This window comes from Podarcis filfolensis (assembly GCF_964270895.1).
Source record: "Podarcis filfolensis genome assembly, chromosome: 3".
NCBI lineage: Eukaryota > Metazoa > Chordata > Lepidosauria > Squamata > Lacertidae > Podarcis > Podarcis filfolensis.
The window spans coordinates 102,122,709-102,150,339 of NC_139606.1; the positions used below are offsets into that span (position 1 = coordinate 102,122,709).

General features: G+C 43.8%; 1 protein-coding gene across 1 annotated transcript in view; it reads right to left on the minus strand.

The window, feature by feature from the left end:
- Positions 1-27,631, minus strand: part of SRBD1 (S1 RNA binding domain 1) — a 164,312-nt gene that overhangs the window by 107,296 nt on the left and 29,385 nt on the right. The window contains exons 11-14 of the mRNA XM_083605025.1: positions 27,000-27,107; positions 22,569-22,726; positions 20,519-20,609; positions 19,171-19,278 (exon numbers count right to left, since the gene is read on the minus strand). Of these exons, the coding sequence (XP_083461151.1) occupies positions 19,171-19,278; positions 20,519-20,609; positions 22,569-22,726; positions 27,000-27,107 (465 nt within the window). The remainder of the gene's footprint in view (positions 1-19,170; positions 19,279-20,518; positions 20,610-22,568; positions 22,727-26,999; positions 27,108-27,631) is intronic.

Genomic DNA, 27,631 nt, shown 5'->3' on the forward strand with positions numbered 1-27,631 from the left:
CCCCGCCCATCTGGCTGGGTTTCCCCAGCCACTCTGGGCGGCTTCCAACAAAATATAAAAATACAATAGTCCTTAGATATTAAAAGCTTCCCTAAACAGGGCTGCCTTCACATGTCTTCTAAAAGTCTGGTAGCTGTTTTTTCCTTTGACATCTGGTTAGAGGGTGTCCTCTGGCAGTCCTATGGCTGCTAAACTTATTTAGGAGTCTTTAGTGAGGGAGTTTATCAAAGGCTTTTTGAAACATCTGGAGGGCTATGGGTTAGCTACTCAGGCCATACAACATTCATAATTTTACCATGTTCCTCACTTTACTCCCCTCGCCCCAGTACAAACAAAACGTTACCATGATTAGGTGGACAGAGCAAAACCACATGCAGATACACAAATTCTGATACGTCCATGGTACCACCCCACCTTCTTCTGTTACCATTCAACAAAGCAGCACTTCACTTTTTCAACACACTGCCGCCACCCCACTGCCAAATCACCAGATCAAGTACAATGTGCATATCAAGTCTGCCCTTCTGTATCTAGAGAATGCAGCCAACACGACCTTCATCAAACAGACTCAAGCTCCAACAATCAAGAGGTCAGGAGCTTAATTCTGCTCTTGAGAAGACTAACCCTTCCTAATTTATTCCTAAGTGGAGCTTGCGCTCTTGTAGGCCGTGGCACAATTCTAGAAGCATATTCCATGTGTTTGCCAATACAGATGGAATGTAACTCCGCCCTGGTCATCTGTTTTCTTTAAGGTAGATTCTCAATACATTAAAGTGTTGTTTTTTTAAGTGGGGGGGAACCCTTTCCCTCTTGTGAAACGAATGCACTCCCATCTATCCTCTATTGGATTTAAATCTCTACTTTAGCTTGTTCAACACTGTTCATTATTCTCCCCATAAATGCAGTACAAACATTTTGTAAACAGATACTTTCAAGGTTATGTCAAAGGAAGCTCTTATAATGTTTGATGAGTGAAAAGGAGATGAATTTGCAACCGTATTTCTGCACACATACAAGAGGAGGCCTGGTTTTTAGCCCTGTTCTCAAAAAAATGTCAACTGGAAGTAGAAAGAACACGAGCGCTTATTTCAAACATTGTGGCCTGTCAATGTGAAGAATTCCCCAAAAATTCAAGATAAAGAAACCCTTTCACTATAAACTGAAGCAACACAGTGTGCTTACAATAAAATGCACCAGGTACAATCAGGATTCAAAACACGCCAAGCAAAGCATCAATGCTAGGCCAACAAGTTGGGTAGAAAAAGAACACAATAAGAACACAGCGGGCACCTAATCATCATAGACTTAAGAACTGAGTAAGTTGAACTACTGTCAGCAGCCCATGGCAACAGCTGAATTGTGCATAATTCTAAACCACGAATGCTTCTCAAAGGCAATTTCTTGCCAATTTCTCCCTGACAAAGTCAAACGTGGTGGTTTTCTTTTCTTTTTTTGTACGCGCCCACATGTGCGCTCAGATAAATAAATAAATTCAACTCCAATTAAGTTAGCGGAATGTTGGATTGACAGTTCGCAGTGCCAGAGCCAAACCCAGCCCTAGCGAGAAAGGACCCTAGAGGCAATGGGGCGGCATTCACTTACACCAGGTCCCCATTTGGCAGCTAAACCTGAGAATGCATTTGGAGGCCAGCTACGGGTCAAGAGAGGTGGCATATGTCTCAAAAATCATGCATCTCAGACGGGGATTGTCAGCCTTGCTGTGTGCCATCATCCTTGGTAAATCCCTGCCATGGAAAAATACACGTATTTTCACTTGTGTGGGAGAAAAGCATCGTGATTTGACAGCCGATTCGAGGAAGGTTGGATTTATGTCCAATTTTATTATTTTGTTAACCTTAGGATCTTTTGGAATAACTCATGTATCAAATACTGACATATTTAATCATTCTCTCACATTCTACAGAGCTTATTGAAACCCCTCTTCTCAATAAATTTAAAGGAGTCAGGGAAAGTTCATGAAAAACAATGTTTATAAGTGGGGGGTGGGGAGAGGGAGAGAAATCACAGTACCCTGAAACATGAGAAATTGAGAATACATCGACATAATACAGTATTTCCCCTTCCCTCATCAGACATACACTTTTGATATTCTCTAAGCTACAACTTTATTTGGTGAAAATCATATCGGTTATTCATCTATGCTTAGACATGGTCCAGCAAAACAGCGCTAAAAAGAAAGGGCACAAACAATAGTTAGAAAGCTGAAAACTAGCATATAGGTAGAATAAAATACCAATACTATTATGCTAAAGCTCTTACTATATCCCAGTGGAGTTTAAAGTACCCTTGATGGCATGCGTCTTCTACAGTATTATTCCTGCAATAATATGTCTTTCACCACTTACAATAATATTTATTTGACCTAAATCCAACACAGAATTAGGCGTGCTTGAGACCATTTATTTCAATGGGCTTAAGCAAGCTTAATTGTGCAATGGATTTAGGCCTTTATGTCCCGGGCACATGAATTGAGCCATGACAATGGAAACCCACATTCAACAGCCCACTCCATCAGATTCATCTACTGTGGACCACTACACATGTTGTTTAATAAAGCTCTAAGCAATGACTAGCCTGCAAACTTGACCAAAAATGGGGGGGAGGGTCTTTGAAACACTCTGTTCAGCATGTTTGGCTCACAATGCAGGGATAGGCCATCAGCTGAAAAGCGTTGGCAGGTTCCCTTTGAGTGCCGACTACAAAAAGTGATGCAAACTTGAGAGTGTACAGAAGTGCCTCGGCAGCATCAATATCCGCAGATGGAATTAGAGGCGCAGATTTCTGAGTCATATTTAAGGGCTTCAAATAAGCTATTCATTCATCCTGCCCCGCCCCCATGCTTGGTCCAGAAACTGAAGTTAGTACAGAATTACTGCTGACAAGACAAGAGACTCTGCTGGCATGTTACACCTTTGCTCGGTGATCTTGAACTGGCTGCCAAATTTCACATGGTCAAATTCAATGTGTTTCTATTAGTACATAAACTCCTTAACAGCTTGGGACCTTAAGGATCACCTGATCTGTGAAACGGGCACTTTTTAAAATGCCACATAATGCTCATGCCACACTTTCAAGGAATTATATTTTAATGCGGCAACACCTATTCACTGAAACGCCCTGCCTTTCAATATTAGGCATTGTTTTTGACAAGCCCACCCAGCTACGTAATGTGTGTGTTTTCTTCCCCAAAGCAATATTAATGTGCTATATAATGCCCAATTTTCTTCTACAGTATAATTGATTCATTTTCCATGTATGTCACTTGGAGACCCTTTGGGCGATAAGCGATTAGTATTTTAATAAATAATTACTATTATTATTACAGTGGTACCTCGGGTTAAGAACTTAATTTGTTCTGGAGGTCCGTTCTTAACCTGAAACTGTTCTTATCTTGAGGTACCACTTTAGCTAATGGGGCTTCCCGCTGCTGCCGCGCCACCACCGCACGATTTCTGTTCTCATCCTGAAGCAAAGTTCTTAACCCGAGGTACTGTTTCTGGGTTAGTGGAGTCTGTAACCTGAAGCACCTGTAACCTGAAGCATCTGTAACCCGAGGTACCACTGTATTTCATCTACATTTTGCAAACCTTGTTTTCCCTACTATTTTTAATGTCTGTTTCATCACTATTTTCCATAGAATCATAGAGTTGCAAGGAACCCTGAGGAATATTTAGTCCAGGGGTCAGCAACCTTTTTCAGCCATGGGCCGGTCCACCGTCCCTCAGACCATGTGGTGGGCAGGACTATATTTTGGGGGGGAAATGAACAAATTCCTATGCCCCACAAATAACCCAGACGTGCATTTTAAATAAAAGCATATATTCTACTCATGTAAAAACACCAGGCAGGCCCCACAGATAACCTAGGGATGCATTTTAAATAAAAGGACACATTCTACTCATGTAAAAACACGCTGATTCCCGGAGTGTCCATGGGCCGGATTGAGAAGGCGATTGGGCCGCATCCGGCCCACGGGCCTTAGGTTGCCTAACCCCGATCTAGTCCGACCTCCTGCAATGCAGGAATATGCAGGATCAAACCTGCTACCTTTGTGTTGTCAGCACCACTATCTAACCAACTGAGCTGTTTTACTTAAAATTATTTGATTAAGTGGTATGTAAGCCTTGCCAAAAAAAAAAAAAACAACAACAACCATGCCACAGGAAAGAAACTGTTTCAAGGAGGAGGAGGAAGATGTGAGGCCTATACGGATGAGGCCTATATGGCGACACCCAAGCTCTTCTCCCCAACAGGAATAGAGCAGCAGCTCATTCTGAACTGGAAAAAAATGTTAAAAATATCTTTCAACAAAAAACAAGAAGCCTACTTACTGGGAATCACAGACTCAGATATCCCCAAAAAGGCAAAGGAACTTTTTCTATATGCCACAGTCGCAGCAGGAGTCCTCATTGCAACAAATTGGAAAAGTGATAAAGTCCCTTTTAGATTAGAGTGGACTCAAAAAATGCTTGAATACAGTATGCGGAATTAGATAATCTATCAGAAAGAATAAAAAAAAATCAAAGGAAGTGCTTATTTCAAAATGGGAAGTCTTTAAAATTTATTTGAAAAATAGTAATGGCAGTTTAAACTCTGCAGCAGCATTTTAATAATAACTTCAGTAGGAGCTTCAAGTCTGAGGGGAAACCCATGATAAAATAAATAATATTAAAACTAAAATATGTTATTATATGAACAATTGTGAACAATTGATGAGAAATAGAAGTAAGACGCAGACGTCAGAAGTCAGGTCTACAGAAAAAAGACCATTTTTATGTCAAAGTATCATGAACACTATTCAATGTATTGTTTGTTTTTCGTTGTTGTAGTTGTTGTTTTTAGTTGTCAAGTGGTGACGGATATTTGTTTATTTTCATATTTCTCTTTTTTTGTGATGTATTAAAGTGAAGGGGGGGGGAGGAATATAGCAGCAGCACTGCCAGCTGCACTCTGGACAGTCAGCAACAGAAGCAGCCAGGAGACAGAAAACAAGCTCTGTCCAAGGGGTGAAGAGGAGCAGCCGCAACAACACCTCATTCTCCATCACAGCCACCCTGCTCTCACTGTCAGCCCCAGCACCGTAGCAATGAACAGCTCCCTGCCTAGGCATGGCTCCAGGAAGATGTTCCTGCACAGATAAGACAGGCAACTGCCACCCCCACAGAACTCATCCTCCTCTCCCAAGGGCCATGCCCTTGTTCCCCGGCCAGATGCATTGTGAGAGAGGTGTCCAAGTCACTACAGAAAATCCGCTGTGGCCTTTTGCCCGACAGAGGGGAGCCACATTCCTAGACACCCCTTACTCACTTTGCTTGGCACTGTGGTCTCGAGGAGCTCATCGGCGTCTGCTCGTTTGCAGGGACGCGGGTGGCGCTGTGGGTTAAACCACAGAGCCTAGGGCTTGCCGATCAGAAGGTCAGCGGTTCGAATCCCTGCGACGGGGTGAGCTCCCGTTGCTCGGTCCCAGCTCCTGCCAACCTAGCAGTTCGAAAGCATGTCAAAGTGCAAGTAGATAAATAGGTACCGCTCCGGTGGGAAGGTAAATGGTGTTTCTGTGCGCTGCTCTGGTTCACCAGAAGCGGCTTAGTCATGCTGGCCACATGACCCGGAAGCTCCCTCGGCCAATAAAGCGAGATGAGCGTCGCAACCCCAGAGTCGTCCGCGACTGGACCTAACGGTCAGGGGTCTCTTTACCTTTTAAAGGGGCTGGACTTGCTGCTTCCCAAAGCAACAAAGCAGTGTTGTGGATTATTGCAGGAGAGAGACTCTGGAGTTGTCTATCGCTGCAGGCATGTCTTGCCTCACCTCTCCTAACTGCCCTGGCTGACCCTGGATATGGTGTGCTTTATGCCACCTTAACTTAAGTCAGCGTAATATACGCCAGCTTCCTGTGCTTGGAATTGCTCCCTTAAACAAGAATTGGGATCATTTTTAAGGTTCTGTATTTATCTCTGTCCTTCAACAAAGATGCTAAGTTGCCCAGCCTGCCATTCTAGGCAAAATAAAAATAAAAAATCCCAACACAATGATGTTGTTGCTTCATATGACAAAAGCAACTCTGTAACAACTGCCAAGCAGTCTTCTATGCCTGCTGTGTGTGGTGCTCATGCAGAGACTTCGGATGGAGCACGTCAGAAGATACCATATTTTTCGCTCCATAAGACGCACCTGACCATAAGACGCACCTAGTTTTTAGAGGGGGAATGCAAGAAAAAAAATATTCTTTAAAGGGAGCGCTGAGCAGAGGCTGTATGCATCCCAGGCTCTGCTCAGCGCTCCCTTTCACGAGCCACGTGGAGCATGTGTGCGGCTCTTGGGGGCTTTTCTGGGAGGTGGGGGAAGGGACTGAGGGGCTAAGCCAGAAGCTAGAATAGCAAGAGGGAATGCTGCAAAGCGATCCCTCTCGCTGTTCTGGCTTCTGGGATAGCCGTGCAAAGCCTTTTCAGGGTGAAGACTCCCCGTGCCCTGAAGAGGCTTCACGCAGCTAAGCCAGAAGCTAGAACAGCAAGAGGGAGCGCTGCACAGTGATCCCTCTTGCTGTTCTGGCTTCTGGGATAGCTGTGCAGCCTGCATTCGCTCCATAAGACGCACACACATTTCCCCTTACTTTTTAGGAGGGAAAAAGTGTGTCTTATAGAGTGAAAAATACGGTAATTGATTGGAGAGGGGTGAAGGATCTGCGGCAACTTCCCCAACACACAATTGTATGGGACAATTTGGATACATGGGTTTGCATCCAAGCAAGTTGTCCTGTTCACACAAGGGCTTTTCGCTTCCCCTCCCCACATGCGCCCCAATCTGTCCTGGGGGTTCCCTAAACACACACACCTATAAACAGGTTTTCAGGAAAGGGAGGATATGGAAGGAAAATTCCATGGTGCAAACTGAAGTCCTTGTGCAAACCAGATATCTTCACTTGATACATTCCCGTCATAATTCTGACTATTTTGCAATTATTATGAAAACATCTTTCCCCAGTCCTGGCTTCTTCTAAGGGCACACACTTTTACAGTCATGAGGAATTGGTTCCCAGAAAAATCAGTGGAACAGTAGGACGATTTTAGCCTAATAAAATGAAACCTCTCCTATGTTTCATTTGGAAGAGGATCTTCCAATGCAAAGCGCTACATCTTCCTCTGGCTTACTAAACCAAACGTAGCAAACTGTGCAATTGTGACACTGGAATCCTTTATCCATTCATCTATGAACCATGCCCTCAGCACATCTCTGCAAAGAGAAGAACGATCAGATATCTGTCTTCATCTTGTCGGAAAACGATGACATTTTTCCGTAAGAAAAGGGTCCAAATGGCAGGTGTCAAAGAGCTTTAGCTTCACACGTGGTGCTAGGAGGCAGAAAAAACAACAGCAGCGTGTGGTCATGTCAGAACTACACAGTAGCTGCCGTAAGAATGCATATCTGAAAAGAGCAAACCTCAGAGTCTGTTAAATCAATCTAGTGCCAGATGCTGTTATCAGAAGAAAGCTGGTGCTGGCAATTCATCCCCCAGCAGAAATACACATCCCAAGTCCGTGGCAGAAAGTGAAGCCCTGAAATGGCAGGTCTTGTGATTAAAAAGGTGACAGTTACCTGCATTTGTCCCCCATTGTTTTCTATTGACAGCATGAGAACAGAGTTTCTATCTTAAGTCATAAAGCTATTGTGACACAAAGCTCCCCTTACTGAAAATAGCACCATAAACATGAACTTCCATAGTCCACTTCCAAATTAATCATCCAGCTAAAGAATTTATGCTTTCAGGCTCTACTAAGCATCATCCCAACCCATAGTTTGTGCTAACCATAGTTTAAAAGCCAAATCACAACTAGAGTATGACAGGCAAGCCGTGGTGTAGAGATGCTTGCCAGTTTTTTGTTTTCTGTCCTGCCAGCACTCAGCTCCCCAAGGTCACTCCCATCTCCATGGCACAAGCAAGCAGCCACTAGAGGTAAGAATGGCCAAACATCACACCAAACCACACTTTGTCAGCTCATCTATTTCTATAAATCAGGGGTGGATAACACATGGGCTCCTGACATTTCTGAACCACAATGTTCACCATTCCTGGTGACTGGCCATCCGAGCTGGGCTAATTGGAGTTGTAGTTCAGCAACATATTGAAGGACACAATTTAGACATCTCTGCTCTAGACAAACTTCAAGGAAGCTGATATGCAGAACTGGGGCACAAATGGAAATAAATGACAAACTAGTCTATAACCATATGGCATCCTCACAGAGATTCTGCAGGTGTAGAGCCTGTTCAGATATTCTGCTTTTAAGGTGTTCAATTAAGTGTGGTGACGTAAGAATGAACCAAGTATGTGTTGCGAAACCCATGCATCTTTCTGCACTCATTAAAGAGTCTAGATTGGCAACAGCTGCCTGATAAAATGTTGGAAAGGGATTTGTTATTGATGCATTTGACTGCAAAGCACTTTGTGAAGCCATTGTTCTGAAAAGCAGCACAGGAGCCTTTTAAGTAAATTAATTAATGCACATATGGGGAAGCTAACTTTGACAAGTTAGCTTGCCATGTAATGTTTGGAATGGCCTATGCAGGAAAACAGTCAAATAATCCTTCATATATGGTCCCAAGGTAGAAGAAGTGAACCTGAAACTGCTATCAAGTTTTCTTTAATACTCATGGGTACAGATTTGGGAAAGATGTCATGGGTATAACATTGTTCCCATTCCAGAATGTGTGTCAGAACCCAAAGTCCTGCACAACTGGTTCCACTTGCTCGGTGGAGCTTCCAACGGGTTTGTAAATCAAACAGCAGGGCCCAACCCTGCCAACAGGTATGGCAAACCAAAGCACTTTTGAAGCTCTGGGGAGATTTAAAAACTGTGTGTGGTGAGACATGGGGTCCATCTGTCCAAAGAAAATAAGATTTAAAAGAAAAAGTCACAGAGGGCACATGCAAACCCTCAGACATGGCTAAAGTAGACCACTGGTCCCATACAAACCCTAACAATGTTTATAAATCAGAGCAGGGATCCAATTTGGCTTCCTTGTTCTTCAGGCATGCCTGACACATAATTTGAGATTCATTGTGATGGTAAAATAAGGTTGCTTTGCTTTTCATTAAATGCTTCTATCATTTTATTTTAATTAAAAGAATACCAACTTCAAGATGTCCGGATACTCAGAGAGAAAGTTGATACTCTGAGAGACTTGGGCTGTAATTGTATGCATATTCACTTGGAAATTAAGTCACCATTTAAATGAATAGAAATAAATTCCAAGTAAATATGATCAGAAGGCTCAGGGTGTGTGAAACAAAGCTCTTGGCCAGGAGTAGAAGGCGAGAGATGGAAAATATGGCAGAATACATGGCTATTTTTCCCAGTATTAATCTTTATTTCATTAACTTTGCTTACTCTTGTATGTTATTCCATATAAGTCAGAGAAGGGTACAAGTTAGTTGGGATTTATACCATCAAACTCATCAAACTCTTTGACAACTACTTCCACTTTGACAAAATTTACATATATTGGCCTGGTTTGCACATAACACTAACCCATGGTTGATTAAACCATGGCTTTGCCTTACATGCAAACTCTGCTCAGCAGCTTAACTACAGCTTGTTTTGGGCAGAAACCTACAATTTGAAGCCGAGCTTTGTTGTTGGATTACAAGCAACAGGTGAGAGGACTTTTTCTGTGCTAACACTCTGTAAACTTTCCTTTTTAAACAAGCTTTTGATTCTGTGGCTGTTTAATGTATCTATAGTTAGCGTGACTCCTTTGTGTTTCAGCTCCTGTTTCAATGTCTAGTTTTGCTAATTTGTTCTTTAATCGTTAGATTATTCCTGCTTTTGTTTCTTTTCACTGGAAGCCACTTTGGGCAACTCTACGTGTGTGTCAGGGGCGGGAAGCAGGCTATAAAGTTTTTTTAATGAAGAAAAATAAACAAATCTGATTTTGCATCCCTTATTTGTCTTTGCTTATCAGATGCCAACAGAATGATCCAACAGAGCTTCTATCGCTTACGGTATTTGTATGCCAATAACAGACTGCATGGTTTTTAAAAATCCTGCCCCGTCTGTCATAAAGAATATTGCTGTTTGCTGGAAGGCAGTAATGGGACTGGGCAGATCCAGTCAATACATTTAACGTCCAGCAGAACAACAAAAAGAAAAGCAGACTCAAAAATGAAACTGCATGTTCTGCTAGAATATATCACTGTGAAGCTAAAGAAAAAGAGAGAGAAAAGATATGAAAGACTACCATTCAGAGCGGAAGGAGCACAAGAGAGCCAAGCCATCCAGCAAAATATTATATATAAAAATGTATTTTTAAAAACAAATCCTGAAGTGTTTCTCATCAGCCCTAAAGACCTATAGTCAGGAAAAATTATACTGATAGCCACATAGCAACATGAACGGATACCGTGAAATACTCTGAAATCATGCAGTCGTCTTCCTTCAGGCCTCTTTTTGTGTCTTCTCTTCATTGCTCTCATCGTCAAGAGTCCTAAAGATCGTTTGTGCCAGTTATCGAACACATCTGCTCAGCATCTGTCATCACAGATGCTGATCTGAATCCAAACCAGCTCCAAATATTGGGACGTCTGATCATCACCACTGCTCCACTCCCTCGAAGACAGAAGAGCAGAGATACAACCCTGCTTACAGAGATCACACTTACTTCCCATTAAAGCAGTGTTAAATCAGCCCAGGGTGTTCCAGTGACATCGTACATCTAATCACTGTAGATCTTAAGACATTGGTTTAACACAGCTTAGGAAATGACAAACGCGGGACCTAGGCAGAAATCTCCTGGGAAGAGATGAACACTATATTCTGCCAAATCAGGGCGAAATGTGACAGGACACAGGAAATCCACAATTAGGATCTCTGTGGATTTTCATTTTACCAACCAGCAGTCACACACAGCTGCTTTGAAGAGGGTACCAGGGGAAGGGGTACTTAACCCTTCTTCCTATGCCACTTCCCCAATCTAAATCCGCCCGCCCCCATCTGCTATTAAATCTATGTGGGGCATAGCAGCATTGGAAGTGAATCAGATAAGGGATATAGCATGGGAAGAAAAGGTCTAAATAAAGGCCAATGGAAGCACATAGTATCCTCAGGCAACCAAGAGAGCTTAAGCACCCCAGTCAACACCATTGCTGGTGCCAGTCATGGGCCGCACATCATTAAAAATTTCCCACAATGCCCTGGAGTGCCCATAATGTCATCACTGTAGCAGCACTGTAGAAATTTTTAAATGGCAGCCTTGAGTCCACTGATGGCTGCTGTAGGACCCTGAAGGCAAAGGTGCCTTCAGCAGAGGCATAAATGCCCATCTTGTAATGCCTCGTAATGTGCTGGGAGATGCCCAATGTGGCTGCCCTACACGTGTCGGCTAGGGTGGCGTTAGTGCAGAATGCAGCAGTTTGCTGCTCCCCTGGTAGAATGGGCCGTCAAATTTCCAGGACGCGGAAGATTCAGGGAGTCATAGGCCAAAGAGATGCACACCCTAAGCCACCTAGATAAAGTGGACGGGTTACGGTTTTTGCTCAGCGGGGTAGACTATTAGACCTTTAAAATACCCCCTTTTGAGTTGCTTCCAAATTTCCCCCAGAAGGAAAGCATACTGCTGATAAGTTAAAAATGCTTTACAGTGGTACCTCTGGTTATGAACATAATTTGTTCCGGAGGTCCGTTCTTAAGCTGAAACCGTTCTTATCCTGAGGCGCGTTTTCACTAATGGGGCCTCCGGCATCCAATTTCCTAGGGCAAAGTTCGCAACCAGGAGCAGCTACCTCCAGGTTAGTGGAGTCCGTAACCTGAAGCGTTCAAAACCAGAGGTACCACTGTACTTACAAACTCTTCAAAGGTCAGATTCATGTGGTTTTTTCATACAGCAGCAAGAAAAGACAGGCGGTATAACTTGGGTTCCAAAATGGTAAGGGTTTCTAAATTATTAAGCCATGTAGTCTAAGCTTGGAACATCCAATTTGGACCTCCTTAGTGGTAGCGTTCACATGGCAGAAGTGAGAGAAAAAAGAGTTTGGTAACCCTTCCCCCCAAGGTGAGGGGAGTGACCTACCGGTATTTAAGCCTGCCAAGACAGCTTGCTCTATGTTCTTGATCCCTTCATGCATTCCTAGTCACTCCAATTCATCTCTCTACTACAATTTCCCTTCCCTACCCACTTATAGCAGGGTTGCAGGAATCAAGAGAAACATTGGCTGGCTTCACGGTTTTCCAACACGTTGTGATTTTTGCATAGCGCGCACACACACACATCATGATTCGTGATATATTTCCAGGTCAAAAATTATGAAACCAATATCACAATTTGGACTTTGAACCAGTTTTGGACGAATATTGCCCAGCCCTACCCCATCTATAAAGAATTGTTTGAAATAATGAAACACCAAAATTGATTGAACTTGCCACTGCTGACTGAAGAGGGCAGCGTAGCAAGATATGTTTTACACTGTAAACCGCCCTGTGGTCTTCGGATGAAGGGTTGTATGGAAAGTTGTTGTTGTTACTGTTATTACTGCTGCTATTAATGTTTCAGCCCTAGCATTGCACGGGTGAAATTATACAGAGTAGACTCATCAAGGGAACTGTACCATTGGTCTCCCCAAAATTTCCTTTCCAAAGTTCTTCCACACAGCAGTGAGGCATGAGTGTTCCAGCGAAGGCACACGTCTAAACCATTTCTCCGAAACGCTTCTTAACAGGTTCAAATGTCAAACAACATTTTATCAAATGCTAATTCTAGCGCATTCCAACCAAAAGTACTAAATAGCTTCCGATTTGCAGGCTGACTAATTTGTTTGCTGAATAATTAATTGCATTTAATTAAATGAGACAATTCAATTGGGCTAGAGAGGGAAAAGGTTGTGTTTGGAGGGGGCACTGCACGTCAACTGCAGGAATAATTTCAGAAACAGCGAAATAAGAACAGACACCGACATGGGGCGGGGGGGAGCTACTTCGAATCAGTTATTCAAACTGGCTTGGCTCCTGAGATCCCACAAGAGTTCCTGAGATTCAAAACATATTAGTTTCATAGTGGAGAGACTCAGTTCAATGATAGGTAGATAGGTAACCATCCATTTTGTTTTCCATTTTGAATTAAAGGCCTCAAGTAATAATATATTACTAGAAAAAGTCAAGGCAGGGGGAGGCTGTTACGAAGGTGATATCACACACGTCCATTTATTGAAGCAGTTTGAAAATCCTGCCTGACAAAATGTTTAGTAGGTTCCAGGACTTCCTTTTTCCGCTGACAGTAAATAACTTTTGGGAGTATCTCATTTCCAAACCTTTAAAATGTCAAAACCCGTAAGAGCACATTTTTAATGCAGGCCAGTATGTAGGACTGTAACTGATCTCAGCAATTTGTCAGAAGGTCCATAAGGACTAGGTAAGGATTTGCCTCCTAGATTACAAAAGTTGACATGCTGGATTTGCATTAAGAATATCTAATATAAAGGCCTGCCGTGCAAGGTAGAGGAGTCTCAAGTCATTCATAAACATTAAGAGCTGGAAGGGGGGTAAGTAAATGTGCAAGAACACCCTAATGCATCAGGCCAATGGCCTATCTAGTCCAGCATTCTGTTCTCACAGTGGCCAACTAGATGCCTGTGAGAAAACAGCAAGGAGGACTCAAGTACAACAGCAACCTTCCCTTCTGTGGTTTCCACCAACTGGCATTCAGAAGCATTGCTAGCCCTCTCCTCCATGAATTGGTCTAATCCTCTTTTGAAGCCATCTAGGTTGGTGGCCTAGGGACGCGGGTGGCGCTGTGGGTTAAACCACAGAGCCTAGGACTTGCTGATCAGAAGGTCGGCGGTTCGAATCCCCAAAGCGGGGTGAGCTCCCGTTGCTCGGTCCCAGCTCCTGCCAACCTAGCAGTTCAAAAGCATGTCAAAGTGCAAGTAGATAAATAGGTATCGCTCCGGCGGGAAAGTAAATGGCGTTTCCATGCGCTGCTCTGGTTCGCCAGAAGCAGCTTAGTCATGCTGGCCACATGACCCGGAAGCTGTACGCCAGCTTCCTTGGCCAGTAAAGCGAGATGAGCGTCGCAACCCCAGAGTCGTCCACGACTGGACCTAATGGTCAGGGGTCCCTTTTTAGGTTGGTGGCCATCATTGTCTGCTGTGGGAACTCAATCTATAACAGGCCATACCCCGCCCCACAACAACTACCCATCAGAAGTGCTTTTGCTTTGTTGGGACTCCATTTCAGCTTACTGGCTCTTATCAAGTCCATTCATGCCTCCAGGCATCTTCCCAGTACCTGCTCAGCCTCACTTGGTTACGCTATTATAAAAATTATTGACCTTCATTTGCATTTGACGATGCTGTGCTCCAAATCCCTGATGACTGCTCCCACCAGCCTCATAGAGATATGAAATACCATGGAGGACAGAAGCCTGTGAGATCCTACAGCAGCATCACCACAGGGGCGAAGCAGAAGCACTTTGGGAACTGCCCTGAAGGTAGGAGTGGAACCACCACAACCACCATACCTCCAGCTCCCAAACCAGTGAGAATACCGAGGTCAATAGTATCAAAAGCAGCTGGGAGATCAAGGGGGACCAGAAGGTCTCTACTCCATCATCAACCAGGGCTGTCGCGGTACCAAAACCAAGCCTGAAGTCAGAGTGAAATGTGCCCAGGTAATTATAATTACCCTCTCCTCTACATGGTGAGACACTGCTTTACATATATGACATCGGTACTGAAATATCTGCACTAGCAGCCTATTAGCTACCAAGCCAAGGTTTAGCTGTTGGCATTCAGACAACTCTCCACCCCACCCCCAGAATAGGTCAAGCGAGTCTGTACGATCTTTTGGAGAAATCTTGCTGGTTGTTCCACTATCAGCAGATTATCACTTGATGACAATGTGGGAGGGGGCCATCTTGGTGACAGCACCCAGACTTCTGAATGAACTCCCTGGAGACAGGAATTACTTCTGACCACCTCTTTCAAAAGTATATATGCTTTCTTAAGCTTTCCTGGGCCCCCGCCTTTTAACAGTGTTTTGTTCACTGTGAAGTTTCATCTGCAATATATAGTTTTGTTTTATCTTGTTTTTTGGGGAACTTTAGCAAATGTTATCGCAGTATTTTTATTGTTTTATGTAAACCGCACTTTGTGGTGTATATTTTTAATAATAAACAAACAAACCAAGAAACCCACTAGATCTAGTTGACAATGCCTCCTGGGGATCTTCTCATCCCTGCCTGGTGAAAACCTACTTCTTCTTCTTCTTGCACTCATTTAATTATTATCCCACCTTTTTTCCATAATAGAACTCAAAATGGCACATATAGTAAATCCCAAGTGATCTCCCCTGCATAAACGGACAAAGACGTGTACCTGTGTTGCTTCAACCTTGCTACATCACTCATCTTCCAACCATGTCCTAGGACTTGAGGTTTTGCTGTTTTAATTTTCATTGTACGAAATTTTCATCTTTCACTTGAGAAAGATGGGCTTTAACTTTTTACAATTTTCTTTAAAAAATTAATTCTTCTAATAACTCCCAACTACTGGCAGATGAGATTATCTATTTAAATGCTGTGTTATTCATAACAATTTTTTTAATCATTTTACTAGTTTTAAGAGTATTACTATTACTATTATTAACAAGAATCAAGAAAGTACTTGCTTACCTGGAATTTTTGAAAGCCAACTTTTCTAGAGGAAGGCAACTAAGAAAAAAATTAAGCTGCAATCCCAAACACTTACTTGTTAATGTGTCACTTACTTGGGAGTAAGTCCCACTGAATTCATTGGGATTTACTTCCGAGTAGGCATGCACCAGGATTCTGCTGTTAGTAAGTGATTGTAATAACTGCAAAAGTGAACAAAAAGCAAAATAAAATAAAATAAAAATAATCCTGTTGTTCTCTAATGGCCCCCATCCCAACCTGAAACAAACTGATTTACTGCAGCAAGCAAAAGCTTGTAAAAGGACGCAAGACAGCTGAAACATTTGACAGGCATTATTAAAAGCCAGGGGATTTGTATCAGCCATTTTCCTTTAAAAGGTGCTTTGAAGTTGGCTATCTTTCATGTACTTCTTTCATGGCACATTAACAAAGAAAACCGAGCGGAGGTAAATCAAGTCCCAAGGTCACCTCTAGAGTTACAGCACCCTGGGTACCCTGATGAATTGAGAATTAATGCTGCATGAGCAGCAAATATAATAATAAAAACTATGGGCTGTTAACCAATCAAGTTGTACAAGTGGATCTGAACCCTTTTTATCTGCAACCGGAGCAAATACATCTTAATCCCCCCCACCATGGTCTTGAAATATAATTATCATAATGCAAACCCCAAACATTAAATCACCCTTCAAACTGAGAGCGCTGTGAAGCAGAAAAGTAAATGTAATTAGGCTGGGTGAAACATTAGAAACAGAGGAGGGCAAGGGGACTTGAAAGTGGCAAAGTCCGGAGAGACTAATGCAGATATTTGGAAATGTAACACACATTAAAGTCAAAAGGGGCACGTAAAGGTTTGCGCAGACACATATAAAATACAAAAGAACGAGAACCGTAAACTAAAACTTTCGCCAGTAAGGGGCCCACTTCAAAGCTAGGAAGTGATTCCATTAGGAAAGACCAAAGCGTTTAATACTGATATTTAAGTTGCTTAAGCAATGGAGTAGAATGCACTGGAAATTAGACGCTCAGTGGATTTTGCTTAATCTCTTTCGGCATAGTTAAATGCTCCCAGATGACCGGTGGCTGCAAATACAGTACTACCAATTTCTCGATAGCTGGAACAGGGAGAAGTGCTTGCCCAAAGTGAATGAATAAGCACATGGCTCAAAAACTATTAATAGAGGCAAATTTCAGGGAAGACAAGCGACAAATACAAAAAATCTGTATGCATTCTTTACTTGGTAACAGTGTTTTCATCAGCCAGCGGTCAAGGGTGGTTAAAGAGGCACTAAGGACACAATCCTGCATATATCAATGCAGAAGAAAGTCCATTGAGCTTCATGGAACAACGTGTAGAGGATTGTGGACTTGGTCCATCAAAATCCATTCCATTTCAACATAAACAGTTTCAGAGTCATCCCACATATTTCAGTGAGATAAGCTAGAATTAGGGAAGGGCCATGGCTCAGTGGCAGGGCACCTGCAGAAGGCCCCAGCTTCAATCCTTGGTATCTACAGGTAGAACTAGGAATGTTCCATGTCTGAAAATTTGGAGAGCCCTTGCCAGTCATTGCAGACATACTGAGCTAGATGGACCAACAATAAGGCAGCTTCCAATGATCTAATTCCATTCAAGCGACGGTTTCAATCTTAATTCCATTTACCCAGGTCTAAGCCCAGTTGCAAGGGACGCAGGTGGCGCTGTGGGTTAAACCACAGAGCCTAGGACTTGCCGATCAGAAGGTCGGCGGTTCGAATCCCCGCGACGGGGTGAGCTCTCGTTGCTCGGTCCCTGCTCCTGCCAACCTAGCAGTTCAAAAGCACGTCAAAGTGCAAGTAGATAAATAGGTACTGCTCCGGCAGGAAGGTAAACGGCGTTTCCGTGTGCTGCTCTGGTTCGCCAGAAGCAGCTTAGTCATGCTGGCCACATGACCCGGAAGCTGTACGCCGGCTCCCTCAGCCAATAAAGCGAGATGAGCGCCGCAACCCCAGAGTCGGTCACGACTGGACCTAATGGTCAGGGGTCCCTTTACCTTTACACCCAGTTGGGTTCAATAGCACTTACAGGACATGGTTAGGATTTCACTGTTGGGCAATTGACCTCAGTGGGATTTATCTAAGTAAACACCCAGAAGATTTCAGCCTGAAGCACTTCACTTTCTATTATTAAGATAGGCTGTGGTGCATCTGCAGTGGCACGCCTTCCTCTGCCCCAGCTGCAACAAATCATGTCTCTCCATTATAGGTCTCTACAGCCACAGCAGGCACTACAATCTCCCAACAGTTTTGCTTCAACCCCAAAGATGCACTCCTCCATTGCCTCCCGAGACAGGTGGGTGATGACAAAAACATGTCACCTAGAAAATCGTAATTTGTGGTGCATTACCCAGTCCAGTCAGGAACCATGGGACGCAGGTGGCGCTGTGGTCTAAACCACTGATCCTCCTAGGCTTGCCAATCAGAAGGTCGGCGGTGTGAATCAACGCTATGGGGTGAGCTCCTGTTGCTCTGTCCCAGCTCCTGCCAACCTAGCAGTTCGAAAGCACGCCAATGCAAGTAGATAAATAGGTACCACTCTGGCAGGAAGGTAAACGGCATTTCCATGCACTCTGGTTTCTGTCACAGTGTCCCGTTGCACCAGAAGCAGTATAGTCATGCTGGCCATATGACCCAGAAAGATGTTTGTGGACAAACACCGGCTCCTTTGGCCTTAAAGCAAGATAAGAGCTGCAACCCCATAGTTGCCTTGGACTGACCTTAACCATCCAGGGGTCCTTTACCTTTACCTTACCTTTATAAAGACAATCAGGTCTACATCTGCATTCCCAAACTTTTGCTAATTGGGAATACTCCACCCCCATCCCCACCCCGAATTAAAATTGGTGAGTGTTGTAGAAATTTGTCTATAGTACAATGGTTAACATTTGCATTCATTGCTCCAATCAGTTTTGCCCCTGGCTTTACCCAGCTGAAAAGTGTTCCCCGTTCCTGCGCCGTACCATGACCATAATTATTGGGACTATCAACGAACTGTTTCCTTCAGTTTGTTTCCACAGGCCCTCTGGAGACTAATGATGATGATGATGTTCAATGTCTCTTTGTTTGTTTTGATGTTTTGCCTGAAAACAGCTGGACTGAGCAGAAGAAGATACAGTGGTACCTCAGGTTAAGAACGTAATTCGTTCCAGAGGTCCGTTCTTAACCTGAAACTGTTCTTAACCTGAAGCACCACTTTAGCTAATGGGGCTTCCTGCTGCCACCGCGCCGCCAGAGCACGATTTCTGTTCTCATCCTGAAGCAAAGTTCTTAACCCGAAGTACTATTTCTGGGTTAGTGGAGTCTGTAACCTGAAGCGAATGTAACCTGAAGCATATGTAGCCCGAGGTACCACTGTACATGGGGAAATTGCCATCTCAACAAAAAACCAAACAAAAAAATTCTTATAGAAGCTACATTTCTACAAAAGCAAAGACCACGCTTCACATATTTTCTTACCAGTAAGTGACATCCAAAGGCGCGAAGTATTTCTTCGTAATCAAGTCAGCAAAGTAAGCTTCTGTTTCCCTACAAGCCGTTCCATTGCCAATCACAACAGTGCCGCAGCTTTCAGAGGGAGGGGAAAAGAGAATTATTAAGGTTGAGAAGGTATGGTGTCATTATGGCACCATCTGTCCCAGTAGGGGGCGCTGTTGCTTCCTCCACCAACAGATCAGAGAGGAGATGATGCACCTGGCTCAACAATATGGAATGGGAAAAAGAAGGTCAACTTACCTGAGTTAACATGAAAAGGCCACCTAACATAGTACATTGTTTCAGATAGCGGAGATGCAAAGAGCTGGTGTTCGTTTGTTTGTTTGCTTATAAGCTCATATACTGTACCACCCTTAAGCAAACTGTCTGGGAAAACTAACCCCAATTTTTACAAATGAAATGAAATAAAAGTATTTTTGAATGAACAATTGTGCAGGTAATTGTAAACTTCTCCTTCAACTCTTTATCCTGCTTCCATTCACGTATATCGATTTTTATCACTTGATTGGATCAGAAAATGCAATGGGAAGCTGTAATAACACAGGCTACCGTAATTATTTCATGGGCTGAGAATGTGGTGAGTATCTTCTCACAAGACAATGTTGCACAATTAACACTGATAAGGGGAAGGGCAGCCCTGTTAACCTGAAATGAATTAATGCACAATGCATCTCCCATACATTCCTGAACAAAGAGAAAACTCCTTTACTGTGAAAGGAGATGGAAGTGCTGCACACATCCATTAATGAAGAAAGAGGAATGATGCTCCCTGGTCCAGTTGAGGTATCTCAGCTTCACAGCATACCTGAATGCAGTGTGAAAGTATCCCACTAACCATGGTTTCCCATTTCATTCAAACAGGGAAACAATGGCACAAGCCAGACCTTAAACCACAGTTTGAAGCTGGTTCAAGATGAAGTGGGAACCTATGGTTAAAGGGAGGTAATTTCATAATGCATTCAAGTACCCAGAGAAGGGAGCAAGGAAGGTTCATTCATATCTCAGTTTATGAAGCCAGGATATGATGGAGCAAACATGGCCCCTTTCTTGCCACATTGCATTGGTAGCACCATTGCCCGCCCAACACAGCTCAGCAAGACAGGGAATGTTGGCCCTGTTGTCTCAGCAACAGACATGTGCTCCTCTCCCTCTTCCCAATACCCTGCTAATGGCTGAAAAAGGCTGCCAAAAAGCAGGGGAGGCAGATTTCTAGGGCCACCAAACAGGATTGCTAAAAGGCAACTCTTCCATTTTGGTTCAGCTCTAATAAATACACAGGCAGACTAAAAGAGTGAAGGTTTGTTTAACATACTTGTAATCCAGCAGAAGTGTCCGTATCTTCTCAGCTTCACGGAATCCTTTACCAGAGTGTAAATAGACAACATCAGTATGGAGTATTTGGCCTAAGGTGACAAGAAATGAAAAGCCATCTAGTTAGGAAGAATAAACTTGGTGGTCCGTTTCATATGCAACACTAAACCATGGTTTGGTGATACTGGAACAAATTTCAGCAAGCTTAAGGCTTATGCATGAACCCCTCCTCTCTCTTGCTGTTCTGCAGCTGCAAACAGGAGCTTTTGCTTCCTGTTTTAAACAAACCAGAGTTTCTCACTGTGTGCAAAGTGGGGGGACACTGGTTAACTATGGATAGATACCATGGTAACCTCTGAGTGTTAACAAATGTGGGTGGGGGTGATGTAAGCTGGACTCCAACATCACTTGCTATTTCTGCTTTAAACTATGGTTTGTTGAAACAAGCCAGGATCGAGCCTTAGTTTATGAACCCAGCTTGCTTACAAACCATTGCTTAAACTAACCAGTGTTACCCAGTTCAAACATAACCAGGATCTCTAGTTACTTTAAAACAGGGAGGGGAAGCTTCCAACCTCTGCATAGCCACATCAGAGGAGAAAAGAAACACAGAAGCCCAAAGCGTATTCTTGTAGGGCTGAGCCATAATTCAAGGTTGCATCCAAAACAAGCCAAATCTTTTAGGAAAAGCTTGTAGCGCAGTTTTCAAGATGGCAAAGATTTGTGTTGCATGTCTCAACAAAGTGAGTTTGGAGAAGGATTGCAGCTCATTGGTAGAGCATCTGCTTTCCAAGCAGAATGTCTCAGTTTTAGGGCTCAGATAAACTCCTGCTTAAAACCTAGAGAGCCGCTGCCAGTCCGTGCCAACAATATTGAGCTAAATGGACTAATGGTCTGATTCAGTATAAGGCAGCTTCTGATATTCCTATTAATTCTTGGCATTCAACCATCTTCTTCCAAGTTTACATTCAAGCGTCTCCTTAAACGCATATGTGTTTTATCCTGGCTTATCCTGAAACAACTTTTATTCTACTGTGTCTTCCCTTTTACTTTACTGTCCCTCCCTTGTTCTCTAATGTGCCTAAAAGGAATCATGACAATGGAAGGAAAGTGGAGATAGCAGTAACAAAAGACCGAGCTTCTTTCTTTTGAAATTCCCTGCCAAAGGACTAGATAAGTCCAGAATGCATTGGGCTACAAACTATTAGAAATTAAACTACTGTATTTTTCACTCTATAAGACGCACTTTTTCCCTCCTAAAAAGTAAGGAGAAATGTGTGTGCACCTTATGGAGCTAATGCAGGCTGCGCAGCTATCCCAGAAGCCAGAACAGCAAGAGGGATCACTGCGCAGCACTCCCTCTCGCTGTTCTAGCTTCTGGCTTAGCTGTGTGAAGCCTCTTCAGGGCACGGGGAGCCTTCATCCTGCTGCCCTGAAGAGGCTTCGCGTGGCTATCCCAGAAGCTAGAACAGTGATAGGGATCGCTGCACAGCGCTCCCTCTTGCTGGTCTAGCTTCTTCCCCCACCTCCCGGAAAAGCTCCCAAGAGCCGCGCTCCCTTTAAAGAGCCACACGGAGCATGTGTGCGGCTCTTGGGGGCTTCTCCCTCCTCGGGGAAAAGCCTGCAAGCGCCGCACACACACTCCACGTGGCTCGTGAAAGGGAGCGCTGAGCAGAGCCTGGGATGCGTACAGGCTCTGCTCAGCGCTCCCTTTAAAGAATTTTTTTTCTCTTGCATTCCCCCTCTAAAAACTAGGTGCATCTTATGGAGCGAAAAATACGGTAATTCTTCTATGCCTTTGCTTCCCCATCCTACCCCCCATTTGCCTGGGGTTTCCCTCTTCTGCTGAGCAGCCTAAAGCATTGGTTTAGTATAGGATAGCCCACGTGATGCCTTTCAGATGTTAAAGGATTCCTATGACCCCAGCAAGCATAGCTAATGGTCACAGAAGATGGAAGCTATAGTCCAACACCATCTGCAGAGCATGATGTTAGCTACACATGTCCTGATAACACAACCAGTGCTTCTCACAGCTGGAGCACCACACTTACTGGTTGGTGAAATGATGGCCAGTTTGCAACCATGTTTATAGCCAGGATCAACTCCCATCAAGGTCCGTCCTCTTACAGGGCTCATGAGAAGCAACTGGCGGAGGTTCCTTCCGAACATCATTACAGATTCCTTCTCTGCGTCTGAAGTCAGTTTAGATCTAAGAAAGGAGTGTAGCAAAAAAACAGAGTTATTTCATCACAGGTAGGCAAAATTGCATATTGGCTTCCTCACACTCCATTGCCTATTTCCATGACTTTTTCTTCTCTCCTACTCTTACTTTTTTTTGGGGGGGGGATGCAGGTGGCGCTGTGGGTTAAACCACAGAGCCTAGTACTTGCCGATCAGAAGGTCAGCAGTTCAAATCTCCGCGACGGGGTAAGCTCCCATTGTTCAGTCCCTGCTCCTGCCAACCTAGCAGTTCAAAAGCACGTCAAAGTGCAAGTAGATAAATAGGTACCGCTCCGGTGGGAAGGTAAACGGCATTTCCGTGCACTGCTCTGGTTCACCAGAAGCGGCTTAGTCATGCTGGCCACATGACCCAGAAGCTGTACGCCGGCTCCCTTGGCCAATAAAGCGAGATGAGCGCCGCAACCCCAGAGTCGGCCACGACTGGACCTAATGGTCAGGGGTCCCTTTACCTTTACTTACTCTTACTTTTTAATGAGCAAACACTCCCCTCCCCCAAAGTCTGTTTTGATGTGGCATGGATGACTGCATACAAGACTTAACATTTGCACATGCATTTGTTCTGAAAAACACTTCATGCTTGTAATTGTTTTTTAATTGTTTTTTTAAATAAAATTAGTTGAAAAAGAATGTATAGGAGAACTTTTCAGGCACTTAAAATTTGACAGTACACTTATTGTGGACTGTGACTCAGCTTTTTCATTGCCTGAGTGAATTACATTCTCAGGGAAACTCTGCTCTTGTTTCAAAGGAAACTTTTGCCTCCTGCCTTACTTGCATCTATGGCAGAGGTGAGGAGCCTCTGGCCCAGGGGCCAAATGAGGCTCTTTTTGTCTGGCCTTTGAGACTTGTCACAGGCCATCAGCCGTAGCCAACGTAGTGCCCTCCAGATGTTGTTTGACTCCAGCTCCCATCACCCCAGACAGCTTGTCCAATGGGTCGAGGTGAAGGGAACTGGAGTCCAGCAATATTTGGAGGGCATCACATAAGTACTTTATTATACAGAAAGGAATCAGTACAGGCAACTCCCCATTTATGTGGAGGTTGCATTCTGGGTCATTGTGCACGTCCGTGGACAGCGCATAAGTGCTTTCCATCCCCTTTTCCGGCCACTTCCAGGTAGCTGTGATGCGTGCATGCACATGTGCGTCAACCAGGCGCATGTACCGTATTTTTCGCTCTATAGGACGCACCCAACCAAAGGATGCACCTTGTTTTAGAGGGGGAGAACAAGAAAAAATAATTCTCCCCCTCTCTGCTCAGCGCCCCTTCAGCGAAGCGGCAGGAGAAACTGAGCCCCTTCCATTTCTCCTCCCGCTTGGCTGAAGGGGCGCTGCGCAGCTCTCCCTCTCTGCTGAAGCCAGGAGCATCTTGCTCCCCCGGCTTCAGCAAAAGGAACCTGAAGCCTCCGGAGCGCAACGGGAACTCGCGCTGCGCTCCGAAGGCTTCAGGTGGCTATCCCTGATAGCGCTCCCTCTGCGCTTCGGAGGCTTCACGTTGCTATCACTGAAGCCAAGGAGCCTGCATTCGCTTCATAGGACGCACACACATTTCCCCTTAATTTTTGGAGGGGGAAAGGTGTGTCTTATAGAGCGAAAAATACAGTAAATTGGTCATTGCCTATACAGATTTCTCCCGGCTCCTAAACAGTGTTTTGCTTCTACAACTTATTCCTTCCTCTCCTCTCCCCACATGCCCCTCTGGGAGGTCCTCTGGAGCCTCTGGCACGTGGAGGCCTGTAGGGGTAAGAAGATGAGGGGAACATTTCATTGCGCAACTGGAAGTCTCCCGTGCTAGCTGGACAAAAGCACTGGATATCCGTGCGGTTGAACTATTTGTTGCAGATGTTGAGTGCTAACTAACAGGGCTACTGTTGAGAACGGAGAAGGTGTTTTTTTAGAGAGGATGTGGATGGGTTGGAGATCCTGAATGGTGATATTTCAAATAAACAAGAACTCTACATTTTTTAAAAAATAAGCCTAAAAAGCTTTTAATTCCCATTTCATTTCTGCAGCGCCAAAACGCCACTTCAGCTGGTTACAAAAGCCATTATATTGTCATTGGTGAAACAGATTGCTTCATAGTCTAGTCAGTACAGCAACTGTGGCAGAGTTGAGCCCAATATTATGACTATGAGGTCGTTAATTTAGGAAGGGGGGGGGAAATGACAGCTAAAAAGATACTTATAGCTAGAGCAATTAGCCTCCACGAATCCCTCCAGAGAAGTAAGAGAAATGGGATTAGAGCGACATGATGGAGCACATTACCGAAACAGTGATTGTGAAATGGATACAATAAAACAATTTTAGCAGCATAGCAGTTTGCATCAAGACCATTATAACCATCTGATGTATTACTCAATATGGGGGGCTCACAATATGGTGCTGTCATTAAAAATGTTAAGGAAATTGCCGTTTGCATACACAAACTGTCAAATTTTTCCCCCATTTACAATGCATTTTTTGATCATTAAGTTATTTCCCACCATGCTAGCTGCCAGGGGAAATATGTCTTTCAACTTGCCAATTTTTTTTTTGCATATTCTTGTGATCTAAAGAACAAATCAGGAAACCGTCGCTACTAAAAGAGCATGTGTTAAAAATTCTTCAATTAGATCGATCCTACACAGATCTACTTGGAAGTACAACTTATTGTTAGATTACTGCAACGTGCTATACATGGGGCTGCCTCTGAAGATGGCTTGGAAACTTCAGATGGTGCAATTCAGAGGCCAGGTTGCTCACTGAGACAAAAGAGTTTGAGCATATGTTGCCAACCCTGGCCCAACTGCACCTTCTGCCAATGAGTTTTTACCTACAAAGCCTTAAACAGCTCAGGACTGCAGTGCCTCAAGGACTCTCCCTATATGAACCAACATGGGCCCTACAGTCTGTAGTTAATTTTTATGTGCTTCATCTGTAAGAGGTCCAGAGGGTGGCAACACGAGAACGGGCGTTTTCTGTGGTGGCTCCCCACTTGTGGAAAAGTTCTCCTCAGGGAGGCTTTCTGGCTCCTTTATTACTTATCTTTAGCCACCAGGCAAAAATATTCCTCTTCTCCCAGGTCTAATTAAACAATTGACCTTTTAATTTTTAATTTTTTTGGGGGGGGGACATTTTTTGTCACTATGGTATGTATTTATATATTGTAAACCACCCTGTGATCCTCGGATGAAGGACAGTATAGAAATCAATCAATCAATCAATCAATCAATCAATATTGATTACAGCAGGGCTTACTTCTGAGTGAGGACTAAGGCCTCAAGCAATTTCCTTCATGCAAGATACTGAAATATCACAATGTCTGAAATAAGGATGGAGCTATGTGGAGGCACTGGCTGGATTCACAGAATTTCCTGCATTATGATTTTTGCATAGCGCATGTGTGCGTACACACACACACACACATCATGATGCACGATATATTGCCAGGTAAAAAATTATGAGGGATGCGGGTGGCGCTGTGGTCTAAACCACAGAGCCTAGGGCTTGCGATCTGAAGGTCGGCAGTTCGAAACCCCGTGACGGGGTGAGCTCCCGTTGTTCGGTCCCAGCTCCTGACCACCTAGCAGTTTGAAAGCACGTCAAGTGCAAGTAGATAAATAGGTACTGCTCTGGTGGGAAGGTAAACAGCATTTCCGTGCACTGCTCTGGTTCACCAGAAGTAGCTTAGTCATGCTGGCCACATGACCCGAAAGCTGTCTTGCGGACAAACGCCGGCTCCCTTGGCCTATAGAGCGAGATGAGGATGCAACCCCAGAGTCATCTGCGACTGGACCTAACAGTCAGGGGTACCTTTACCTTTACCTTTTAAAAATTATGAAATAAAAATATCACAATATGGACTTCAAACCGGTTTTGGAGTATACTGTGGTACCTCGGTTTACGAACTTAATCTGTTCCGGAAGTCCATTCTTAAACTGAGGTGTGCTTTCCCTAATGAGGCCTCCCACCACCGGTGCCCTTCTAACATTCAGCTCCCGTTCTTAGACCAAGGTAAAGTTCTCAAACCAAGACACTATTTCCGGTTTTGCGGAGTTTATAAATCAAATCGCTCTTCAACCGGACTGTTCTTGAACTGAGGTACCACTGTATAACACTATATCACCCAGCCCCAGTGAGCAGTGCCTTGCTGTATTTTTTATAAAATTGCTGCTTCTAAATATTTAAGCAAATACTTTTTATTTGATATTCCTACATCACGGTACACAAGGCACTTTACAGTCCATAAAGGTGTTGCTTTACCTGAATTCTCTGCAGAGAAGCGGATAAATAAGGCGCTTGTAGGAGTCTTCTGTTGAATAACGTAGAAGCTCCATTAATTCAGGCTGTGCATAGGCCTTTGGTCTCCATCTGTGAACCAAAATGTTTAAAACTAAGATTATTTGGTAGCATGTTGCAAGTGTAACCTGCCGAAAGCCGTACCATAGCTTCAGCAAAATGGAATTTTAGCACAGGGTTTACAAAGTCCATTACGAATACCCTCTTTATGGGACTTGGAAGTCCTTGAAACTTGCAGACTATCTTCTTCTAAGAATATGCATACATACAAGGTGGTTAACAAAGTCTGTGTAACAGAAGCCAAACAGATGACAAAGACTTGGGTGACGACTATCTACCAAATTTGTAGGAAATTAACTCAAGTGTAACAGCTTGAAACAGCCTGGCCAAGTCCAGAAGTAGCCAAGAGAATATGGGGCCCTGGTCACAATTTAGAAGCATGGTCAAATCTTCACGGTCACAGCCAGCACCTATTGGTTACCCAACACATATTTTATGAGCTAACTGTCAAGACTACCAGAGAGATAAATGGAAAACTGGCTACTACTTGCATGCATGCATCAATTCATTTCATGTACATCTGTTTAAGATCTTCT